We start from the raw sequence: 25,298 nt of genomic DNA, 5'->3' as shown, positions 1-25,298 counted from the left end.
GAAGTTTAAAAAAAAATCACAGTGCTTGAGTATGATTTTAGTATAAAATTGTTACCATATTGAAATGGCATACTGTTCATTCTTTTACGACTTGTCATTTTTTAACGACTTGTGAGCACTCTCAGTATCATCCCGCCATCGACTGATGCTAATAGGAAAGCAGAGAGATCTGGCAGCCAAATAGACCCCCTAAGCAAGACACTCTAATGAGCAAAGGGCCCCTGGGGGCTCCTTGGGTGACACTAGAGATCCATACTGGAGCTGGCAGTCGTACAGGATCCACAATCCGAGAGAAGTGTTTGTACTGGTGCCATCGTTGGCTACTTTGATCCTCTCTACAAGACTCCAACTCCCTGAAAGAGGCTTTTGTCATGAAAGAGCTGGAACGTTGGAAACAGACGACAGATAAACGACTTTAACTGTGTTTGTTTGGAGAGCTGGCGACGCCTACGCGAGACCCGTCTGACCACCCAGTTAGATAGTCTGGCTGAACGGTTTATAGGCTGCTGTCTGGGGACGGTTAACAGCAGAAGTGTAAACACACAATCACTATGGACCGTAGTATTCACTGTGTTTGGAGCATTGTAACATCATTACATAGGAGGACTTGAAGGTATCAATGCATTAAATGGAAAACCAGTAGCAATCCAGATCGTCCTCATAAGACACGAGAATGTCTCCGCTTGCTGCAAGGTCAGCTCACTTCTTTGTGATACACTTACATCAATTTCTAATTCACAAAACAGGCAAGAGGCTTAGAGGTACTAAACGGAGGATTATTATGTGGTTGTAGTAGAGTCAAAGAAAAACCATGACAGCATTTGCACATTGACCATGCAATCAAACTGAGTTCATTGATAAAACGCACAAACCTTGAAAAATAACTCTGAAGTTTGTTCGACAGCCTTGAATTGTGGCTGATTCTTACGTTAACTGGTGAATAAATGGTAATGAATTCGTCACAGGATAAAGTTAAATTTCTTAAATGTCTCAATTGAATGAATAAAAATGTTAATACATTTGTTTTGTGAATCACAATATTGCATTAATAACAATACTACAACTCCAAATGGTAAAATCAAAGTGAGATTCACATGATTCACATATGGGTTGTTTCAATCTCCTTACAAATATAATTTAGGTATTTCATTATAGAACGTATTATTACTGTAAATACTGCAGTGAGAGTTCAGTTCTACCCTGCGGGTCCATCTAAGCATGGAGGACTACATGAATACAAACCGCACATAGACATGAACAAACATACGTATGCTCTGACTTCCTCCCATAGCGACTCTGCAGAGCACCATGTTAACGTGAACCAGCTCTTCTTACCTTTGTCTAGGGAAGCATCTGGAGAGTTGAAGTCCATCAGACTGCTGATTTCAGTCTTGTAGCAGAGGTCAGTGGTCGGCGGCTTCTGCCTCTGGTGGGAAGAAGGATCTGTGAGAAGAAGACACACAAAGTTTACTTCCGTGACACATGAAGGAATTTACAAAGACAACAAAGATAGACAGCAGTTCATTTGTGTTGGCGGAAGTGCGATTCGAGCTCAAGCATGTGGAACGAGATCATGTGAAAATGCTAAATCATTTCAAATAAGAGAAAGAAAAGGACCTCTATGATCTCATCACAGATAGCATCATTTGTGTTTATGCGTGTAGATTATGTTTGTTGAATCGTGAAGGAAGTGAGCAGTAAAATGGGTTTCTAACAATCATTTTAAATGGCTAGGCAGACGGGAGTAGCAACAAGAGAAAGAGCAAAAAGGTCTGAGTACACTCAAACTGCATGGTCATTCACGGCATCCCTTCTGTGCTCAGAATGCATGAGAACAGAATGATTAATGCAGCACACACATCCCCACCAATACAAACACACGATGAACTCCACTTCCTTAACGCTAACCCCACTCGCGTTCATCATCGTGGCTACTGTCTCTGGGGAGAGCGTGAACACCCTGGTGTTGCAGAAACAAACACAGTCGCTACTTTCGGAGACCGCTGCATGTAAAATTAGCATTTTTATGGGGCGACTTGAGTTCTGGCGAGGGTTGGAGGTTTCTGACGTAGTAAAGGCATATTGAACGTGCTGTCCCAGGTCAGCTCACATCAAAGTTTTTGTCACCTCGATATTTACAGTCCCGGCCCTGTACGCTTTCATTCCAAAGCAAAATTCACAAAAGGGTCACATGTGTCACTTTTTGAAGGAAAGTCGTCTTTGTTGACATATGAGATTAAATTCACGTTGCAGGAAACTACATCTGCTCCTCCCTGGCCTCCTCCTCCTCCTCCTCCTCCTCCTGTTCCCTCTGCAGTCAGTGTACCATCCAACTACTGGTCGAATAATTTTTTTTCAGTGCACAGATGTGTTTGGCTAAGGAGCCCGAGGTCTCAGGGTCGATGGCGTCATCACAGCGAGATTAGTCATCACGCTTGTCGAGATGGACTTGAAAGGGCTTCAAATGAGGCAGCCTGTCCCCACCTAAAGTGATTCACAAGAGCACACGAGGGGTGTTTTTTTATAAACCTTGCCATCCAACTAATCTATATTTTTTCAAATTTGCCCACAGTGTAGCCTTTGGCACCAGGAACACACTTGTCAGGTTGGTTTTTTTAATAATATTAAAATTCACAGGGCATATTTATCTGCTAGCTTCAAGCTGCTGCTGCCAAGTAGCCTCATGAAAATGTTTTATCTTCCCCGCATGGGGCTCTTGACAGGCTCTCACCAACATTTTAAAAAGGGGATGTGTGGTGGAATAAATGCAAAGGGATAAGTAAGCCATGGCGGTTGCTTGATGGGGACGGGAAAAGAAAAAGCAGATCCGGAGGAGAGCCGGGGAATATGCTGCAGGATGACTAGACATTTCGTTTACTGTAAATGCAATGAAAGTTCAAACTAAAATATAAGGGCTTAAAATGTACTTAATCCAATTTTGGAGTTGACCTTATAATAAGAGAACTAAGATGAGCATAGAATAACAAGTCAACAATATGTAAACAGTACCTAGTGTATGTTTATATTCATAGAATAGAATGCAATGTCAACATATTAACCTAATACACTATACTATGGTGGCTTATGTGTCACCGTATTGATGATTGACATCACCACTGATGCAATCACCTATTTGTAAACAATCGTCGCTCATATGAAGACATCAGCTGATCATGTAACCTGCAGCTTCTCTGAGAGATTTCCCACTAATGATGCCACGTGAAAGCACTCCAAATCATAATGTGGACACATTAAGAGAAGAATTATGGAGAGGTGGATGTACTTCGACGCTGCAGCCCTAGAAAGAAAAATCTGAATTGCAAGTATTTTTAAATTATACGGAGAGAGAGAATGACTCGGCTGCTGTTCTTATTATTCTTTTAGTTTTCCAGACCTCGCAATGACGTGAGCAGCCATGTGTATTGCTGCAAGTGCACTGCTTTTTTTTTTTTTTTTAAAAGAGAAAGTTATCTTCTCAAGCAGGTAATTGTAATGTTTTCTGGGTCACTGTCCACGCTTCTGAATCAATGTCTTTTTCAACACACTGAATATGGTAACTGGTAAGGTCCAATTGCTTCGTATTGATTTTTTTAGTCTCTCAGCTCACTCAAGTCAAAAAAACACTCCAGGCAGTGACGCAGCGTAGATCTAGTCAGTGGGTGGGAGGAAAAGACTGCATGAGATATCAGGGGCTTTTGTAAAAACAATCAAAAAACAATCTTTTGCATCTGCTACATTGCACTTTGAATGGGTGCAAAGCTTTACCTTTACTTCTGCTCGCTGTATAAATCATGTTTTGGGGCAAACTATCAAGGATTTGAGATAAGAGCATCATTTCCTTGCTCTGCTTCTATCTCCTCTCGGCTCTTTCCTCATTTCCTCTCATGCCGGCAGGAATATTATCCGACGAAGACACAAGCTATCACCCGACTGCCAACGTGGACGTCTGCCACACAGTTTCAACTTGGCAGAAAATTAGAGGATCAATATGTTTGCAGGAACCTAAAAACGCTGCATGTATTAAACGTGAGAATTAGAGCACGTTAAATGCAGCAGGTTGGTTTGGAAAGATCGACTCTCTGTAATCATTTCATTAAAATGACTGGGAGCTGAACATCACATAAATCAAGCATCTCAATCCTCTCATTTCAACTGCAAAGAAAACTGAAAGGCTTGTGGGGAATCATTTTCTGTTCCTTCCTCTTTGTTTCCTCACGTTAACTTTTTGTTTTCTATCAACAATAGCAATAAGCATAAGATACTGAACGTTCATGACAAACAACAAAAGACACTGGTGACAATTTATCACACTTCATGGCTTGGTTCCATCAAACCTCTTCAGTTGACTTTTCAATAATAAGCTGTTTAACAAGCCGAACACACAACTGAGGGATCAGGTAATTCTGCTGAGATGAATAATGATTTGGCCCAGGGACTAAAACAACTGCTGTACCCCATCTGGCTTTGTGATGTAATTATCCAGATCACCGTATCGCCAACAAACAGGGGTTTACTTGCATGGAAATAAATTTGTCACATAATTGTCGTAACTTAAAACAGCTCCTTATAGTTAATACCACTAAAGGGAAAGGAGGAGGGACTTGTTGTGTGGCCATTCTACACAGGTAAACACACATCCTATCACCTGTTTCAGCCTCGACTCAGGAATCCCCAGACGGATTATTGTGGACCTGGATTTAAGTATATCACTGATGACAAATTAATAATAATAAATGTACGAACTCAGTGACCTCAAGGTTCTTTTGTTATGAAACTGAAAAAATAAATTGCATATTCAGGGCTTTAATCTGACGTGCATACAGAGAGTTACAGTCTTAGTTCCAGCAAGACAAATATGTGAGTCTATATTAACTTATTGCAGATCATATCATCATCTATGTTTATGTCCCCCGATTCAATTATTAGAACAAATAAATTGCAGGACAGAAATGCCAAACAAGGTTTGAGGAAATGTCCAATAGATGGTTGGATTGAAATGTGCCTCATCCCACGGGTGCTTTTTCTATGACCGTCAAAACTGTTACACAACAGAAGTTTGTCTACAGCGACCCCGACTACCCGACTGTGGATTATGGGAGTCTGCTGCTAACCTTTAAAGTGTTGCAGTAAAACTTACATGCAGGACTCAGCCAGTCAACACGAGCCCCCTGTTGTTCCACTTCTCAGCGGGGATGAAACACAAGATCCTTGTCAGGGAGCAAAGCATCTCCCAAAATAAACTATTCCTGCAAAATAGAGGGACCCAAGCCTCCTTTTCCCTCCTTTAGTTCAAAATGCAGACTGCACTGTGCGTTTTTCTTTTTAAGAACTCAGACACTTGCTTGCGGGGATCCACATATATAGTAGCAGGTCAAAAGCTAAGCAGGGAAATATTCAGTCACTCAAGGCGTCACCGCTCTGCCTCACTTTGGTTATTATTATTGCTGCGCCGTGAGAGCCACTGAAAATAGGTCTTTAATATCTCTATATGTTTCCCAATGCACAATTTAATTAACAGCGACTTCATTTTACGTCTATTACCATAACAGAGGCCCATATGTCCGCCTCTACAGGACGAACTGACAGCAGTTTAAATGTCGCAGTATATTTCTCTGTAATTGGCCGATGAACACGGTAATGATCAGCGGTGTAGCCGTTATCAAAGCCAGTTAGCTGTTATGGTTCTCAGCGGTCGCCACAAACACATGCGAAACATTCCTCTTCTCTTTTTTTCTCTCTCTCTGGCGAGTCCGACCACCCAGGATGACGTTCTTCTAGATTAACCAGACTTTATCTTACGGAGGCTCTGCCACCTTTACATAGCGGGACGAGGACCTCGTGCTACATTAACAACTAGAATGACTGAATAAAATGCACATCTAGAACGCAGCACCCTACATTAACGCGGCGTTTGAGTTCACAGGTTAGTGGAGATTATTGTAGGGGTAATTCAAGCAGTCGCTGTAATGAGCTGAACTGCGTGTGATTATGATGTAAGACTTCTCATATTGTAAAGCTCTTCTGGTTGAAGGTTCCAGCGGTCCTGAAGGGAAGATGGAGATGGATGACTAGTCTTCATGGTCAGGCAGTTCTCCCTCTCTGCTTCTCACGGACCCCGTCGCCTCCCCTCTCCCTCGAGTCCTCTCTTCTTCCTTAGCCGACTGACTCCACCACTCCAACGTCACCTCTCCTCTCTCCCCCCACCCACCCCCACTCAATTTTCCCATCCCTTCTCCGTCGCCATTTAATGGGGTTCCCCTCGCTCTTCTGAGCCTGCCATATTTTATCTGCTGGCACAGCGCAGGAAAAAGACGACGGGTGGAACAAAAGAGGGCCCTAATGAGTAGTGGAGGTGATTAAGGAATGAATAGGTGCTGTTGCTGGAACCTTCCCCGACTCGGTCTGCAATCTGTAGATAGGCACTGCCTCTCTCTCTCTCTTTTTTTTTTTTTTTTACATCTGCCAACCGCCTGTAATTGCACTGACATTCTCTGGACCTGAGGCTGCCGGACTTGTGATAAAACCTGCATATTTGTGCATTAATCACCTAAAGCCGGTACAGCACCCCCCCCCCCCTGCATCGCCTGCCTTAAGACCCCAGCTCAAGGTGCCCCTATAAATACCCTGCAGATAACTGGAACTAATGGACCAGGGGTGTGATTGTGAGGGAGCCAGCTCTTAACGTTTTAGACGCCCATGTAACCATTGGCGATCTCAAGACGACTCGTCGATTCATATTGTAATAAGCGGCTACTGAATGTGCTTGGCGGGCCATTGAGAAGAAGTCTGTAAGCTGAGGATGTTATTAGCTGGCGTATGGAGGACTCGGGAGAAAATGAGCTGCGGCGCCGAGAGACGGGATGCTGGCTTTTGTTAGTGTGCGATTCCCACAGTGGCCATCAGAGGAATGGACATATCGCCCCTGCACGCAGAAAGAAAAATGACCCATTTGCTGCGCTCCATGACAGACCAGGGACAGGTGCCTGCAAGCACTACAGCTTTAAAACGGCCTGAGCACGGCCACTCCAGCACCTTATTCATCCCCGGAAGCAAAGCACTTTGGGAGATGGAGAGCTGCGTGACAGCTCCTCTCTGGAAACTGAATGATGATAAAAACTTGTGTCCTCTGACAACACGCTGCATTTATATCTCATTCGATAGGCCATTAAATAATATGTGATGTCGTTCCACTTCCAGTATGTTCTTCTCTCTTGGCGACCGTCTCCAACAGCCTGCTGCTGCTGTGAGGATGTATACCGTATAGGTATGCAGGCTTAACGAGAGATTAGAAGTGTCTACGTTAATGACATGTTAGAAGCTGTGACAGCTGCTGTTATTTGACCCGCGAGTGTTCAATTGTAATTACAGCATGTGAAGTTACATTTAGGACGATAAGGAGAAAAGCACACTTCTAAATTGAGGTAAAGGACTAATTCAACATTTTGGGAAGTACACTGTTTCTAACAGAGAAGAAGATGAGAAGATCAATATCATATCCGTCCATTAATCCACTAAGTGTATTTCACAAAACTAGCCTTCAAATGTCATTTTTTCAAACCATAATACTGCATTCATTATATACTGACAATAAAGCAAAATGCACCCTGTGCCTTGGCTTTACGCCACATAAAAAAAATGTGTCTTGGGAATGAATATGCAGATATTTGAATAATTATACCAATGTAATTACCATATGCAAAAAAAACCTAGAAGGTCAATTTTAAAGTAAATCCTTAGTGCCCCCCCAATCTGTTCAGAATCAATTAAATAATTAGCACATACCAAATGTGTACCAAATGTGTTTCAGGAGCAGCTTTTAAAAGCAATTATGACTCAAAGGCAATGCAAAATTATTCAAGTGTAAAATTGTATTTTTTATGTTCCCTTGCCTTGGCAAAGCACACCGGCATTATGTACATTGTTTGCAGCTTATATTTTAGTGATGCTGTGCGTGTTGTTCTATAATATGATAATCTGCAAGTTTGGGGAGAAAATGTAATTTTCTACTTTTGTCACTTTAATGAGTTTTAAAATGAGCGCGCTGCGTTAGCAGTATCGGTCTCAGAGCAAAGGTTCAGCCAAAGAAAACAAAGCAAAATTACTTATCGTCGGATCCACAATAAATCCAGATTAAATAGACGGTGTTTGTGAGTATAAGGCTGGTGTCTGCCTGAAACCAGCCTATTGTCATTAATGGTTGTTATTATTTTTGATTTCTTTATCAATGCATCCAAAACCTTAACATAACTGGACAATACAGGTAAAATCATCACTCATCATAATGCAGAAATAAAGGTGCACATGTTTGTCCAGCTACTGAATAACGGACATTTGGTGCAGATCCACTTCATTTCAGAATTCACTCAGAATTTGATTGACAGTCGGCTTAATCCGCCGTCTTCGCGGTTAACTGCCACATTTCTTTGGGCGCCATTATCATGTTTTGGCAAGAGCCATACTTATACGACAATAAATGCTGGTATAAAGATGACTTATTATGTTGACTTATTATCTTCGTCAGTGAGTAGACTAATCTGTCATTTGGGTTTTAACTGACTACCATTACTTTAGTAGCTTTTTTTTCCATGGTGAATGAACACATCTCTGGTAAACACAAGACTTAAAGTGGTGCTTCTGTGTGACTCTTTGTGGAGAAACTGCCGATTATATCAACTAATCGATTAATTGATCAAATTGTGTTGTCAAACACTGAAAACCAATATTGTTGATCTTCATGGGCAAAACTATAAAACAAGATAAATATGCATGCATGCATCGTTGTGCATATTAAAAAGCTAATCCCTTCTTCGACAATTTATTTTAATGTTGTTTAAATGTGTTTCCCTAAACTGATCATCAGAACAACCAGAGTAGAACAAGTGTTTTAGGTATGTTTCACAGAAAATAATATAGATTGATCTCTAATAACTAAAAGATATATCCAACCTCATCCAATACTGATGCTTAAGAGCAGAATACGAGACCTCGAAGTCGAACTGCTGTCATTTCGGGAGCTTTATGTGGAGCTAATGTGCACATCTAACTGAAGATCGTATAATTTCTCTCCGATGATCTGCTCTTGAATCCGTCCTGCCTGTCGTTATCGATGTCATCATGTCATAAATTGCCTCTCAGCCTCTCTCCTTCCGAATGATGAAGAGTGTGGCACGTGAAGAAGGGCGGCAGGGGAGCAGCTCCGGGGCTCAGTGTGTCAGCGGACGTTAGGGGACAGGCAGACGGAAGCGTGCAGGAGAAAGAAATGAAATGAGGGCGGTGATGTCAAGTGGGAGCGTGAGAGACGAGGAGGGGAGAAGGAAAGAATGAGACACAGGGCATAATGACCAAGTAGGAGGAAGGGTCAGCGGCTACGAATTCAACCTACGACATCCATCGATCAATCAATCTGCAACTTCGGCTCTGCACGGATCTGGAGGTCATGAGTTAATCTTTCCAACGATCACATCTAATTCTTCTCAGCGTTATGTCCCGCCTGCCTATCCTGTCTCACACAGAAATATGTCACCACAAGGAAGCGGGACGCTCTTGAAATGCTGTTTCAGCTCAACTTAGGGAAAGATGGCAGGAAATAAGGACGACACGGTGAAGTTTCCATCCCCTCAATCAAGGAATAATATAATTACAGAGTGTGTGGGAATGATGGCAAGCGCTCAGCTGCTTAAATGGAGGGAAAAAAGAAGAAAAGAGAGAAGGGACAAACAAAAAAAAGTTCACTAATTATCTTTAATGGAGAGAAAGCCAGACATGTGTTTGCCTAATGACTAACAGGCCTTTACTTCTATATTTTGGAAAATTCTGACACATCCTCAACACTCAGCCTCCTTTTTTTTTAATAGAACTACTCTCCAAAAAACTATTTCTAATTGATTCTATATTACTGTGTCTCGTCAACACAATCCTTCCAGCTGTTTCAAATTACAAGCCATCCAGCAGCTCTAATTGCCTTTTGCTTCACCTTTTCTGATCGGCTTTTACCGTGAGAGGTGTGTAGGACGTGTTGGGCTTGGTGATTAGTGAAAGAGAGGAGGATTTCTGTATGTATGGGATGTACACAGTATTCCTGCAGGTGCATTTACCGTGTGAGCTGATAAAAGGAAATATGTTTCCTCTAATAGCAAAAACACTTAGTCCGCTACTCAATAGCTCTCAACACACAAGATTCCCATTATGACAAAAAAAGCTCCCCGACTCATCCCTCCACTCTGAAACTCACTAACACCTGACAAATCCGTCTCCCCACTTTCTCTTCGTCCGCTGTGGATGGTTTCTCTCACTCCCTTCTGCTCACCAAAGGATCAGCGCTCCCACCTCCACCTCTCGTCTCCTTGTCCGTCCGTGCTTCCTCTCTCATCCATCTGTCTGCCGCTCACTAGGTTACTTCTCTGTCTTCCTCTCACGCTCTCTGCATTTGTCTTTTTTTAAATTCCATAATGGGAAAAAATTGGAGCAGATTTGCAGGAGAGAGGTTTGCAGCAGGCTTCCGATACAAACAAACAAACAAACAAACACACATGAAATGTCTTTCTCTGTTTATCTCCAACATGCAACACTCCTTCTGTCTCCGGCAATTTTGAGGGGAATGAGGCAAGCATCAAAAGCCAATATTGAGTGTTGACAGTTAACTACCATCCGGGCACAATAACAACACAATATGTGAAGATGAGAACAAAAAGCCTGGCAAATTGGTGCCTTTCTTTTCATGGTGTTCATGTTTATCTGCAGTGGGAAGGCACTTTGTGGAAACTGTGAATCAATGCAGAGTGTGCGGACACATGTGGAGAATCTTCTGTGGCTCTTGACAGCGTTGCTACTGACAACCACATCTGTGTTGTGCCCCCTCCAGCATGCAACACAGTGTCCATTAGTGGCCCTTATCTCTGAATTGACTGCGGATGTTGGCGCAAACACACTGTTGCATAAGAGGAAATGTAAAATAGGTCTAAACTCCCTTTACAGGAATTGGTAAGCGGGCCTTAAACAGCATCAGATTCCAGATTCTTACATTCAAAACTATTCAAAAAGAATTTGTCAATACCCAACCCTAGTTTTCCTTATGCAATTTATTTCTAAAACAAATGCCTTGTATCAAAAGGTATTGGATCATTAAACTGGTATGGTCCAACGGGGGAGTTTTAAATTGGGCTCAACACTATTTGATTGGATGCCGGTTCAATATTTGTGCACATTTTGAAATGTTACACTTCTGTTCTTCCATCATATTTCATAATATTTGAGCAGTAAAACAATACTCGCCTATTATTAACGTCCCACTCCGGCTTGGTGTTCAGAGGTCACAGAGCGTTGGGTTGGTTGGGGCTTACTGTTGTTGTGTATTCATTCAGTATGATAACTATCTGCTCATGTTTCTGCAACAAGCAAACAGACATCATTTGAATAAAACTACAATGAAAAAGCGTCTAACAGCTCGAACCAAAAAAAAAAGACTTGGCTCGGAATGAGAAATGATCAAGAGGGCTTCGGGCGGATTCACTCTTGCTGTGAGTGATGCATATTGTCAATACAGAGAACGGCGGTAGGCACTCGCAAATCTTCTTCCCAATTAAGGCTGCAGAAGTCGACACGGGAGGAATCGCTCCATTCAGGGATCGTTATACTTGAGAGTCTGTGCCGATGTTTCTGGGATATGCGTGTTGTGACAGCGTTGCCCAGAAACAGCGACAAACGTTCCCAATTATAAGACGTGTGAAAACTGACAAGGAACGGATGAAAAGGAGAGAGATAGAGAGAGAGAGCGAAGCCAGAGGGAAGTATGTAACATAAGAAGTGTGTATTCATGTGATGTGACTACATGCTTTACTTTGATGGCTGTGTATTTTGTGGCGTATTATTAAAACATTATCAAATAGTATCCGTTCATCAGACGAACAGCACTGTACAACAGAGTGATGATGCTGCGTTTGATGTGTCATTGTAGCCACGAGTGATGTGGCTTAATGGGAGGGACGTGGCTGTATCCGTTTCAAAATCTAGGCCAAATCTAACGTGTTCATGCATGCTTGCCTGTATCTGAAATGTCTGTCAGATTAGCCTTTAAAAATGAGAGTTAGACTTTAGACCGAGCTGATGAAGGTTCATCAACGTAAAGATGGTCCGTGCTCCACCTAAATGCAGCTCTGCATGGACGCAAATTAATTAATGAAACCTTTTCAAATGGTGTAAATACAGCAGCCAGACATAATTACAACAATCGTCTGCTTAAAAGGAGTAATACTTTGTATATCAGGTTCATTTTTGCCTCAAGATTCTTATCTGAAACCAACCAACTGAAATACATTAAAAGCAACCTGCAGGCGTTAAAACGATCAAATACAATTATCGCGCAGTAACGTTCCACGTCGCAGAGCACCGACACGGTCCGAATCAAATCGTTTGGAATGGCAGACTGCTTAAAAAGTTAGCGTGGTAACAAATATGGATTCTGCGTCAAGATGCACCATCAAATTGGTCTCAGGAATGAGGAAGCACACTCGTCTTCCAGAGAGAGCAACGCCGTGCAGATGCAACAAATCAAACACGTTACCGAAGTTCCACGCGGCTCACGGAGCATGACGGCGGTGCTATGCTGCTTACTCATTGCCTCAGATTGCAAAACAAATGGCTAGTAAAGCATCGCTTTCCCCGACTTCAGGTCCAACCAAGTAAAAATCGTTTGACAACTCAGCATCCTGCATCGTATACCAAATAATAATGGTGGTTTTCCTGCAGAGTTCTGTGGTATTTCTGACCGGGGACAGGTGCTGGAAAACATTCCTACACATTATATGACTGCTGTTAAAACACTTGAATTAAATCCATGCATTAAGATGAAATATCCAGAAGTATATAACGAAAAGTGCCGCCAGGCCCCACATGACAGCTGGGATGGGAGCGGGTCAAGGGGTTCAGATCTTAGACTGAAATGTGGGTGAGTTCCTCCTCCGCCAACAGCTGCAGCTGAGGTTGTGTGCAACAAGCCACTTAACTGCGTGCTGCTCCAGCAGAGGGGTTCAACAGCCAACAGAAGATAGCTGAAGAAGCACTGGACAACTCCCAGTTGCGTGTAGAGGTGGCTGAGTGTGTGTGAGTGGGAAGAGAGGTGAGGCTAGCGACGGACTAGAGTGCTTAATAGCTTCATCTGGCTATGTCTACATAGTAGTTATTCTAAAAGCGACCATCAGACCCTGCAGCAGGAAAATTACATGTTGTCTAATGGGAACCTGGTGATCGAAACACAACCTCTTTGGTCCAGAGAATGCCAAAACCCACGTTTCTGTAGCTTTATTTTAGTTGATCACAATTTTAATGATCACAGTTTTTCATTACCACTGGAGGGCTGCCTTCTTCCAAAACACATTCAACATTCAGATAGTCTTTCCACTGAAAACTTTTATTTTAGAAAACAAATTCAGAGGGTAAATATGTCCCACAAGGCACCGGGAACATCATTCATGTGGACTGACTTGACAAAAAAAAAACTCTGAGAGGGATGAATATTATGAGTGATTTGGGTCATGGGTATAAAAATGTGCTGTTGGATTTAAACAATAACCAATTTGACAGTCTTATTGTGCTTTTTATCTTTCCCACACACAGAGCGAGAGAGAGAGAGAGACAGTGAGAGAGAGAGAGAAATAACTCCAACAGCCTTCTTAAAAGTTCGGCCATAACCACACAGCATCTCCAGATGCTCGTGTGATGGCTATTAGGTTCCATAAAGCCTAACAAACCCTCTTCATCACTCCACCAAAGCACTCAGCAGCAGCATCGAGACGGCAACCACTCAGGTGTGCCTTAGAGCTTTATCGATTGGCTAATGGGGGAAGGAGGGGGGGACTTAGCAGGGGGCAGTGGGCTGGGACGGGTAACAGTCAACACCAATCAGCATCTGAGGTTGAGCAGTGTTCTCATCCTTGATGGATCGATCCACAGACAGTGTGCCTAGCAACAATGCAGACATCTTGTTATATCTGAATTATGTATTTATATTTGGATGCAATAGAATATAATTGTTTCTTTCCTTACAAATAACTGTGGAATTATATTCAAAAACATTTTTCAGTAGGACAGAAAACATTTATTTCCGATTATTCATCATTTCAGACATATTTTCACTTTAAAAAACCTCCCTGTTCATCATCATCAAATGCTGCATCATGTATTCGTGAATGGGCGACAGCAAACAATGGGTTGTTGCTTAATGTTGAGGGCTCACATCTAGAAGAGGCAGTTAGGAAGAAGTAAAGAAAATCGCTAAGTCTTTCAGCTTTCAGGCAACAGGCGAGGGCATCTGGGTCACTGCAGGTCCGTGGCTAACAAGCTCCTAAGAGACATATTGGTTGGAGGTTGGCACTGGAGCGGTCACATTAGTCAATGTGCCATGAGAGAACAGAGTGGAAAACTCAGTGGCTGTAAAACCTTTCCTTCTAGCAAGACAAATGTACAACACGACTGGGCATTAACCCGGAACTCTGGAACATCTAGCGTCCCCACATAACCCTCAACACCTAGTATCTTTGTTCTAGTGTCGACAGAGCCTCCAGAGGGGATATGCCTATTTTGCATGCATCTACCCCGACTTCTCTTTGACGGAGCCGACGTTGGCTGAAGGGCTTCTGTTGGATATCACGACCACAGCGGGACCAAAATATCTGACATTTTCAAACCAAATCAGGTAAGTTTCTCATCTCCATCTCTTTGTTTTTAAAAAGCAGTGATTCATGCCACAATCGGTGAAGCACGTCCTCTTGTTCACACATTTAGAGGTGACATGGCCACGACCCTTTTAAAAGGCAAATGTAGAAGTCTGATGAAGCCTGATGAAACGGTCTGGATGACATAAAGGGCTCGATCACACTCAAACACTTGACATTTACTGTCACCACAGCCGGGAGCTCTGTGATTTACTCAAACGCTCTGAGAACAAATAATTAACAGAGTTGTAATAGATTCTATGGCTGCGGGATGATTCCCTATTATCTCTCACCCACAGTCGGTGGAATCACATCGTGCTGATATATTCACGTTATTGTTTTATTATTTGTCCAAATGAATCATCTGAAGCAAATTGCAATTACAGCCTCAAAATGAGTCAATGACATTTTGCTTTCTTGCAATATTATATTCCATTGAGCATCATATGTTACTTTATGATTCATGTATAGCAGATTTGATTTAAAATCAATGCGCCACTGAATAGCTGTGAGTATTCATTATGTGCTTGGTGGCGTTCATGCAACTTTGTGAGCATGACTGTTATAAATTGCCGTACCCAAAACAGTAAAATTGTCATCATTCATGCCATCCGGGAGTCACGGGGAAAAGGGGAGAATGAGAGCCGGCGGTTCATTCCGCTATCTAAACCAGAACACTCCAAACAATATTACGGTGGGAAATTTCATAACGATTGAAAAAAAGAAAAAAGATATTAAAGGCTAAGTGAATATCTTATCCTTGTGGACATGATGATAGTTGAATTTACAGTGAAAAGGAGCAGATTTAGGAGTCTTAAGAGGGGTAATTAGACTCCCTGTTGCCTCACTTATGTAATGAATGGCACAAAGCTCCGCTCCTATAATAAATACACGTCTTTAAAGACACGCACCACCAATGTTCATGAGAGATGTCATTTACCAGAGACAAGGACCGTGAAATCCATGGCCGCTGCATGGAAGTGAATAAATCAGATCGTTAGCTGAACGGCACGAGGACCTGGATCACACAGTAGCATAATGACCCCCATGCAGAACTGTCTGCCCGGCTGGAACATCAGTAACTATTCACTGAACGTATGCATGTGTATGCAGCCATCGCACCAAAAGCATTCATGGCAGGCACACGCTGACAAATACATATCACAGGATGGGCCTAATTGTCACTTTTCTCATTCCCTGCGCTGCCTTTTTCAACATGTACAGATCCCTGCTGAGAGGCTTGTAGAGGAGGAACTCTGCCAGCCAGCGTGGTGATGTAAGCTGTTGCTGCAATGTGTTGCTTGGCAAAGAAGTGGAAGGGAGTTTCTGAGCGTTGCAGTTGCTGGGCGTTGACGGTTTCTGTCCGCCTGCCACCGGTGAGAAATGCCTTGTTGAGTCAACATGGCCAACAGCAGCAGGAGGCAGACCTGGCAGAGAGCCGGTGCTCTTTGAACCTCAACACTGACAGGTTGTTGCCAAGTTGCTCCATATTTGCCCCCGTGCTACTCTACAACTGTCCTCGTCAAGCTGCTGCCTCGTCCTGCCAATTATTAGTCTCATTCAAGTGACAGCGTCTCGTCCACTAGCGGCTTCAGAATGTGTCCGTTTCAATCTAGATTTGGGCGATCTTCTCTTTATCGACACCCTAATAGATCGCCAATAATCCCGGATAAGGGTTGGCCTGGTGGTGGCATCGCGGCCTGTTTATCTCATTAGAAGTCGTAGTAACAGCACTAATGTGATTTTGTCTTGTTGTGATGATATCGATGTAATTTGTGGTGGTGTTTCTGGGAATCCCCCTGAGAAGCGAGTCGTGAGCGTCCTGTCATCCAATCCACAGACTCCGTCTTCCGTAAACGTCTCCGTCTGTCAGCGGCTCGCTAACCTGCCTCCACCAGGCTGACTGACAGCAGACGTTTACTGAACCAAAACAGTTTTCGTGTCGGCTCCGGTGTTTGTCGGCGTATGTATTGATTAGTTGATTTGATTTCTCTGTCCACGGTGGCGAGGGAGGCGAATCTGCCTGTAGTGCAACAGGCGAGGTCACAAACAGAGGGATAGATGTGCAGTTAATACAGGCGCGTGCAGGAGAGTAGGTGGAGGAAATTAATGTTAGAAATTATTACATCCATCTTTTCTACAATTGTGCCTTTTGGACTGAGATAATTACGCAGTGCTCTTTGAAACAATTAGTCGGTAATTACATTTTTCACTATTTCCTGACTTGATTTTTTGGACTATTTAATCAATTCATCCTCAAAACGTTGGATTTACAATCATATATCAATAGTCATTCAATGATTTTCAGATTGTTAGAGATATTTTTGACTGATGGGTAAAAAAATGAAATAAAATGAAATATTAGCTGGAAGATTTGAGGTACTAAACATATTTGTAGTTGCCTGGTAACCTGAGGACTGAGACAACAGATCTATCAGATGTCAAATTAAATATACACAAAAACATTCCTCTCAGGTGTGCACAAGACATAACCCTCATTCTTCTTAAAGCTAAACATACATTTAAAATAGAAACAGCCAACACATTCCTGCAGGGTGGTATTACATAAAGGAAAGCGAGCGGACTGAGTGGACTATTGGAAGAGGAGCAGCCGATCCTGCAGTCCGGTCACAAGTCATCTGTCTCGGCTAAATTAAGGGGGTCCCTCATGGTTAAAAACAGCTTATTGTAATAGATACTACACTGCACCACTGGGGTCAGTGTTATTTACATGACGTGGCTGAAGGGTGTGTTTGGTAACGTCTCTCATATGAAAGCCTCTGGTGTTAGAGAACATGCAGCATGCAGGCGAGTGGCTGGTCAAGGTTACACAACAGGTCAATCAGCCTTTCGGCAACAATCCTCATTTAATGAAAAAGGTCTCTTTCTAAACGAAGTACACTTGTGTCCTAGTTGGCCTAAATATGCCCAGAATAAGTCCAGAATAAGCCCAGAGCATGGAGTCAGTTTGCCTCACGAGCCACAGGAGAGCACCCTCACCCCCCTGCAGACCAGCTCTCCTCCTGCTCCAAACTCTAGGTGCATTCCCATCCTGTTTGAATGTGCATTCTGAGTCTGGAATGTACTTTAATGCAAGCAAAACTTCAGTCTTTGCATCACACGCTGTTTGTTTACGTTCAGCACTCCCTCAGCTCCGGAGGTCAGCCTTTCTATTTGCATGTTGGGTACTGTAGTTGTAGTTATGCCCTCGAGCACGTTGAAGGGACCCGGCAATAGAGGGAAACAGCTGTGTGTCTTTGTAAACAAGCCCAGGGTCTGACCCGGCATTATTAATCCCTCTGCCGTAGGTTTGCAGGGCCCGAGGCTCTCTCTCTCTCTTTTTAGGTCTGTCATACTTTCCGTTGTCACTTTGCCTCTCCTGCTCTTTAGATCTCTCGTCCTCCTTTCACCGCGTCTCGGGCTGCCTGTCACTCCGGGCTCTCCTTCACTTCAAGGATACTCTTCCTACAAAGTCAGCATTTTGTGGCAGTCGAGGTTTTTTTTTTTTCCTGTTTTGTTTTTCTGTCAGTTTACCTTGCCTTACCTTGAGAAGTTGTCATCTGCTGTCCCTCTAACTTTCTTTGCATGTTCTCAGCGTTTCAGCAGAGAGGGAGCAGGCATTGATGGAGTTCAATATCCATTGACTTTCATGTTTATTTAGACTATTTACATAAGGTTTGTTTGGGCAGGTTTTCTCACGTTGGTGGAGAGGAGGATTACGAGATGCTGTACGTCTTCTACTTTGATGGCTTTCTTGTATTTTATTATGTGATATACTGCTTCACTTCATCCTATAATGGACTGTGGATGATCGAGATACACTCCTCTGTAAAGGCATACAATTTTAAAGAAATTAACTGGAACTAATGCTGCAAACAATTACGCTGAAATTGAATATCCTCCATTTGCCATAATTGGAAATGGAGTAATACAAATGTTCAATAGATATCACTCCTTAGAGGCAAGAAAGCTAAAGCTTTTACTTCAGAGTTGTGGATTAATGAAGGGCTTTGATACCAGTTCAATAGGTGACTCAGAGCAGGCAGAGCTCCGATTCCATTTTCATCAGCTCATCACATTCATACAAAAAAATTAATACCCTGTCAGTGGAGTGATTGTGCTGCCTTCAGGCTGAACTTTGAGGAAAGTTCCTCCCCCCCAGGGATAATCTAATTTCAGTAGGTATTTTGTGATTAATCTTTATACTTAACTCCTTTTTCTGTGTAGCCACTGATAATATGAACACCTTAAAAATATATACAAAAGATACACAATCTAAATCTTTGTAAAGCTCATAACATTTCCAATTTGCCCTTAAACTGTGTCAGAGAGCATTTGAGTTCAATGTTTGTGATGAATTGCATTAAATTGTATGTTGTTTTTGAATGACAACTTCATGTGATATAACTTAAACAAACACTACAAAAACAGCATTACGAGTTTCACAGATATGGATTCATTGCAGATGTCCAGTATCTGACTGCAGCATGTATCTTATAGTAATAATACTCTAGTAACGGCAAAAAAAACAAACAAATATGTTTGTCCAGAGAAAATATAAATGATAAACACGTTTCAAACCAGACTGCAGTGCATTCTGGACTACTGAGGTTACTATCAGGGGACATTTGATATCTCTATCAAAATAACAATTGACATAATGGCACGAATAGCTGCATCACACAATGTTCATTATTGATTAATTCATCTCTATGAAACCATTTCGTCTATAAAACATCCAGAAATAGTTTTAATTTACTGTAATGTAGATCAAGGAAAAACAGCAAATCATGACATGCTGGAATGACAAGTAATTTTTTGAATATAAAAAGTACTTATAGACATTGGATCTTGTGTGTGTTTGTTTGACCAGAATATGGAAAAACAAATGACAAAACAGACCTAGAAATGCAAAGTGCATCAGTATCAGTGTTGGATGTTTTACCTTTAAATAACTTCCGTTTTCGTAACCTCTTTGTCTGTCCACCTGACTTCCATCCTCAGTTCTCCTCATATCTCCTCTCCTTCCTCTGATTTTGTTTCAATTGATCGTCCCGTCTGTCCACTGGTCTCTTATTACTGCTCTGTCCTCCCTCCCTAAACAAGCTGTTCTCATCCACACGGTGCATGTTCATGTCCGACGGGTTATCATAGGAATTAGAGAATGATAGCTTCCCCTTTCTCTGCCCCGGCATAACCTGCAATTATCTGAAATCAGATGATGGAAGCCGAATGAAAAATCTCACTTCTACAGTTACACTGCCACAAGGATGACGGTGCATAACAACACGGATCAAGCCAGCTAATGATTTCCCTATTAAATCTGTCAATAACACCAGCACATCTAATCAGGCATGATACAAGGACCCTGGCATGGAATTCATAAGTGATATTTGTTCAGGACAAAACTGACTTCTTAGCCCCTTCGCGTCGTTTAGACAAGTGTATGACAGATTACTCCTTTTGTGAAGATTTAAAGACTCGAAATGAAAGCCTGAGCCTGTCGAAAGTCAATCTGATTCCCTGTGTGTGGATTCTAATTACGGTCGGTGCCAGCTGACACCTTTTGACAAAAAAAAAGAGGGAGACAGAGGGTGTCTGGGGACAGATGATTTGATGAATGAAGCTCTATACGCTGTATATCGGCTTTAAAGCTGGTGTAGAGGAGCAAAGAGGGGCCTCTCCTCTGTTAAGTCTCAAGATCCAACATCACAGGCCGGATGATTCATTGTGTCTCCAGCAATTAGATCAGAAAGGTAACAATGAACTCAGACTGTAGAAACAACTGGTTACAAAAGGTCGTCCCTCCTAAATTGGGGGCGAAGCAGTTGCAAGAACGATTCATTTCAGCAGAATGTCCTCCGATAATCCTCTTAACCAAGTAAAACTGTAGGACATGCAGCGGTACAATTAAACCAGGAGATACAGAGCACTGACAAAGGCATTTGCTTCTGTGACAGAAACAAGGGCGTCAGGTGCAAATTGTTCACAGACATTCAAGCCAGATTAAGAGTCTACAGCCAGGCTAGCGGCTCTGAGGCACAGCAGAGCTTTGGGCTATATGCTAACGTCTGCATGCTAATATGGTCACAAAGACAAAGCAGGTCTAATGTTTGCCATGGTCACCATCTGAATTTAGCATGTTATCGTGCTAACTTTGCTAATTAGCACTAAACACTAAGTAAGGTTAAGCTGTATCAATATAAGTGTGCATTTATTTACAATAACAGACACATTTCATTCTTACAAGGGGTAATAATCAGCAGAAGCCCCGTAAAGCCCCTTATACTCTCATCAGAACATCCTATTGCGATTTTAAACATTTTGTGTTATGCTAAATATATACCATAACATTGTGATTTCAAATTATCTGCTCAAGCAGGCAAGCCGTCCTCTTCATCTCCTCCAGCCCGCATGCCGAAGTGTCCTTGGGCAAGCTGTGACACCGTTGTGTGAATGGGTGAAAGTTGGCATGTAGTGTAAAGCTCTTTGGGTGCTCGAAAATACTAGAAAAGTGCTATAATAATGCAGGTCCATTTACTAAACTGTCCACCTCTCTGCCAATCCTGCTGACTTCCCCCGTGACCACGGCAGAAAAAAAGTAATAGGTAACAGTTTATATAATAAAGGTCCAAGTAAATATCACAGTAATATGCTCAATTGATTTCTTTAGGCCAACCCTACTGTTCACAATCCTAGATTTACTGCAGAATTGATTTTGCCAACTAAGCATCAGGCAGGTAACCGGGATATGTGAGTTCAGTGGCCAGCGTTATTGTGACAGCCAGCCATTTAGTCAATCACTTATCAGAGCGTGACTAAAGGCTGAGGCTCTGAGGTGAAATCAAGCCGGCTTAGCCGAGTGAGTGTGCTATTTTTCCTGGATAAGAGGCAAAGAGGAGTTGAGGTCAAAGCTCCATGGCTGACCTGGAACAATCCTGTCATCCTCTCCGCGGCCACAAATTGCAGAGTTTGGGGGAGAGGGCAAGTTTGGGCAAAGCAGAGTGAAACTCATAGAGGGAGAGGAAGAAACTGTCTCCGCTGATAAGCCATGGCATGACTCCAAATTGTAGTACATTTCCACCGCCGCATCGTGGAGGAGAATGTCACAAGATCTTGTTAGATACGCCAAAGCTCAACTCACATACCGCTGGGAAGCATGCGTCTGAGATGAAAGAGGGATGAAGGAAAAGTACATCCATCTGCCCACGCTGACTAACCTTTAAAGAAATCAGAGAGGAAGAAGGCGAGAATAGAAACGCTAAATAACAAGCTGGAGAGCGAGGCGCTACTACACAAACAGGAACTTTAATTAAGAGAATGTGAAGAATACAACAGCGTGATTACAAAAGAAACACCTGAAGTTGACATTTGGAGGGAAGAACCGAGAGAATGAAAGCGACGTCTCTATCAGACATCCAGAAGGAGAGGGTGAACATTAAATGAAGAGGAAGATGACGGAGGGACTCTTCAAACCTTGTTTTCTTTAAATAGCAATCAACAGTTACCCAAGACAAAAATTGAGAAAAGAGTCTGAAAAACACACAGGACCAAAGGGGGTTTTATAAAAGAAACCCACATCAACACACTGCAATGGGAGAGAAGGCTGCAGTGTCTGACTTTGTTAAAGCAGTTCAATAACAGGAAATTCCCATCATCAAATAAAAACCTCCCGCCTGCACCCGGCTGAGAGAGTACAACGCCTTAAGGATTCTACGTTATTTCCTTACTTCATTTTGCTGGTTTGTTGGTATTAATCGTGCGTGAAATTAATGTAAAACTATGTTCCAGAGCAAACATAGTTCCTGGAACAAAATTGTATTTACAAGAACCCAAAGCTTGATGTAACTACATATATGTTTGGTTGTATATCAGCGATTTGTTCTTCCCACAGACTTCGCATTTGGGGAATCAACAGTCATTTGTAATATTGCGCAGACTGTTTATATTTCATCTCCAAATTCATTAGGCAGCAACAAATTGCTCTTGGAAATATCAACAAACATTGTCACTGTGGATTACATCACCAAGACTGATAGACGGAGAAGAAACACACCTTCAGTCTCACATTATTTGCAGGATTCAGGTTTACTGAGGGTTTACTCGAGACTGCCTGATAAGACACTGAACATTGATCATTTTATACATGCATGTTAGACCATTCAGTTCTGCAAAGGTGGTCCATTGGCTGGTCTGTTTAATGGGGTCCTCGTATAATCTAATGCGTTTTCATTTGCTGCACCACTGGTGGAGCAGTGGAGCACATTAGTGATCAATACCAACGTGAGCAGCCCAAGCAGAAAAGAAACATGGGTCGAATTTGTTTGAGACTGAGCAGTGAGATTATTTGTACCCAGGAGTCTTAGAGAGCTTTGCATCCATTCTGCAATGAAGATCACCATGGCGACACAAGGTTTGGTGTGTTTGACGGTGAACTTGTCAAATGTGACAAATGTTTGGCTCCTTCTGTAACAAATATCTGAGGCTGTGTTGACTGCTGGAGCCATTTGAGCCTATAATAATAATGATATGCTGCGACGGGTTAGAAGAATAAAAAAGTGCCACTGCTATACGGGATACATTATTGACAAGAACTGTCAATAGTACTGTCCTGAATGCCACGTTGAATGTAGCTCAACAATATTTAAAAGTTACGGCTTCATTCTCACTCTGAGAATCCTCATATGTGTGCTATCTTGTGTCTCATGGGTACTGCATGGATACTATACCGCATACTGAAGAAGAAAGAAGATAGAAGATGCCGCTGATCAAACTGATGAATTTTACATCATGGATCATCATCAATCGTTAAATGACAGTTAATGCTATTATATATTTACCACGTGTGTCCATGTCACATTAAGATGCATGGCTTCCCTCCTTCACGTGCACCTTACAGCTGTTAATACTAGCAGCCATTTATTTCAATAAAGGCAGCCGGCATCCCCTGCGGTGGGGGAGACGACGTTTGAGGAGGAGACCCAGCTGCAGTCCAAAATCAGAGCCATTGATTTGGGCCCTCAGCTTTGCGGGACAGTTAGGCTCCCACAGGAGAACAGCACAAGGGCGACCGGGGCCTCAGCTGGGCCCCTGCATTAGTAATCATTCCAATTAGACAGAAAGTGACCAGATGCTCATCTGGTTACATAATGTCCCGTTCCTGACCTGACGGACGAGCACCTGGATTTACAGACGCTGCGTGGTTTGAGGATGCCATTTGGGCTGGTTTCACTCTGATGGTCTATTAAGTGCTTATTCCTCCTCTCTGTCCATTTGGGAGCCGCGTGTATTAATTCAGCGCCCCCATCTGCCGGCTAACTTGCAGATAAATAATCAGATTACCTGCTGCCCCCTCAACTCGTTTCCGATTGTGGGAGGGAGCCTGGAGGAAGAAAATCCTACAACACAATCTAATAAGTTAAACCTTATTTTGAAAAAAGCATGCAAACTGAATGACGTAAAGGCTCTTTTTGACTTAAGCCAGTGGAAGAGGAACATGTAGTACTAACAAACGCTTATTTACTGTAGTACATAACACATCGTTTACTTTGGCTGCACTCGTGACTTAGTTAGACTATTACTATGTCAAACAGTTAAATCACAAACAAGTGTATAAGCCTTTATGACAAGAAAAAATGTGAAATGGGGATGTTTCTGACTGCAGAGGGTAATTCTGACTTCAGACACATCCATCCGCATATTTTACATTTTCCATACATCTTTCTCCGTACCTTCTTCTCACAGGAAACCACATCAAAACCAACTCTTTTCTCTGAAGACCAGAAAAAATACCTGAACAGCATGTTACATTGGTGAATTGTATGCAGTAGAATCTGTGTTTCAGGGTTTTTTTTTGTCATCTCTCTCCATGCATGTCTGTGCTGCTAGAGAGGGAAGGCCACACCAGAGTATAGTCTTCAATCAACTGCTCACTGCTGTCCTCCCTACCGATACATCCTCTAATGAATACCTCCATGCTGTTTAGCTTTGGCTCCTAAAGGGCATCAATTCACCATGATTCATCCGTGTTTTATCACTCCGGGGGAAAATGTTTTTTGTCTCTCTACACTCTGAATATAAAGATTGTGTGCCTGTGAAAACAGAATGTTTTATAAGCTAATTTGGAGCCTATTAGTAGTGTTGAAACTGATTAGTTTATCAATTACAAGAACGATATATTGCACAGTATAAGAAATACAATCATAATAAATTATAATCGATCTGCTTCAACAATCTCTCTGCATGTATTAACAACTTCTTTCTTTTTTTCATATCATAGAGCAGCCTGTGAGACACTAAAGGAAAAGATTAGCACCAGCCAAGTGTGTAGAATTCGGTAGGGACATGCCTGGAACAATACCAGCAATTACTGAATTTTCCCTAGCAATATTCTGATCAGTATTAGCAGAGTGATAATGTAATGCACAGCAGATTATAGGGCAGGTTGATTTTTCCCCCTGAAATATTATGATTTAATTCCAAATAAATTACGGTATGACTTCAGATTTACTTCACTTCACTTTTTTTTTACTTCACTTTTCCTCAAGTATTTACGACGGCGTATTAGGGCCACTGTCGAAAAAAAAACGG

General features: G+C 42.3%; 1 protein-coding gene across 12 annotated transcripts in view; it reads right to left on the bottom strand.

Moving 5' to 3' along the window:
* Positions 1 to 25,298, bottom strand: part of kazna (kazrin, periplakin interacting protein a) — a 161,924-nt gene that overhangs the window by 45,831 nt on the left and 90,795 nt on the right. For all 12 annotated transcript variants that reach the window (XM_084014623.1, XM_084014629.1, XM_084014632.1 and 9 more), the window contains one exon: positions 1,336 to 1,443. In XM_084014623.1, the coding sequence (XP_083870749.1) occupies positions 1,336 to 1,443 (108 nt within the window). The remainder of the gene's footprint in view (positions 1 to 1,335; positions 1,444 to 25,298) is intronic.

Source organism: Eutrigla gurnardus (assembly GCF_963514095.1).
Source record: "Eutrigla gurnardus genome assembly, chromosome: 8".
Taxonomy (NCBI): domain Eukaryota; kingdom Metazoa; phylum Chordata; class Actinopteri; order Perciformes; family Triglidae; genus Eutrigla; species Eutrigla gurnardus.
This window is presented reverse-complemented; position numbering and strand designations above follow the sequence as displayed.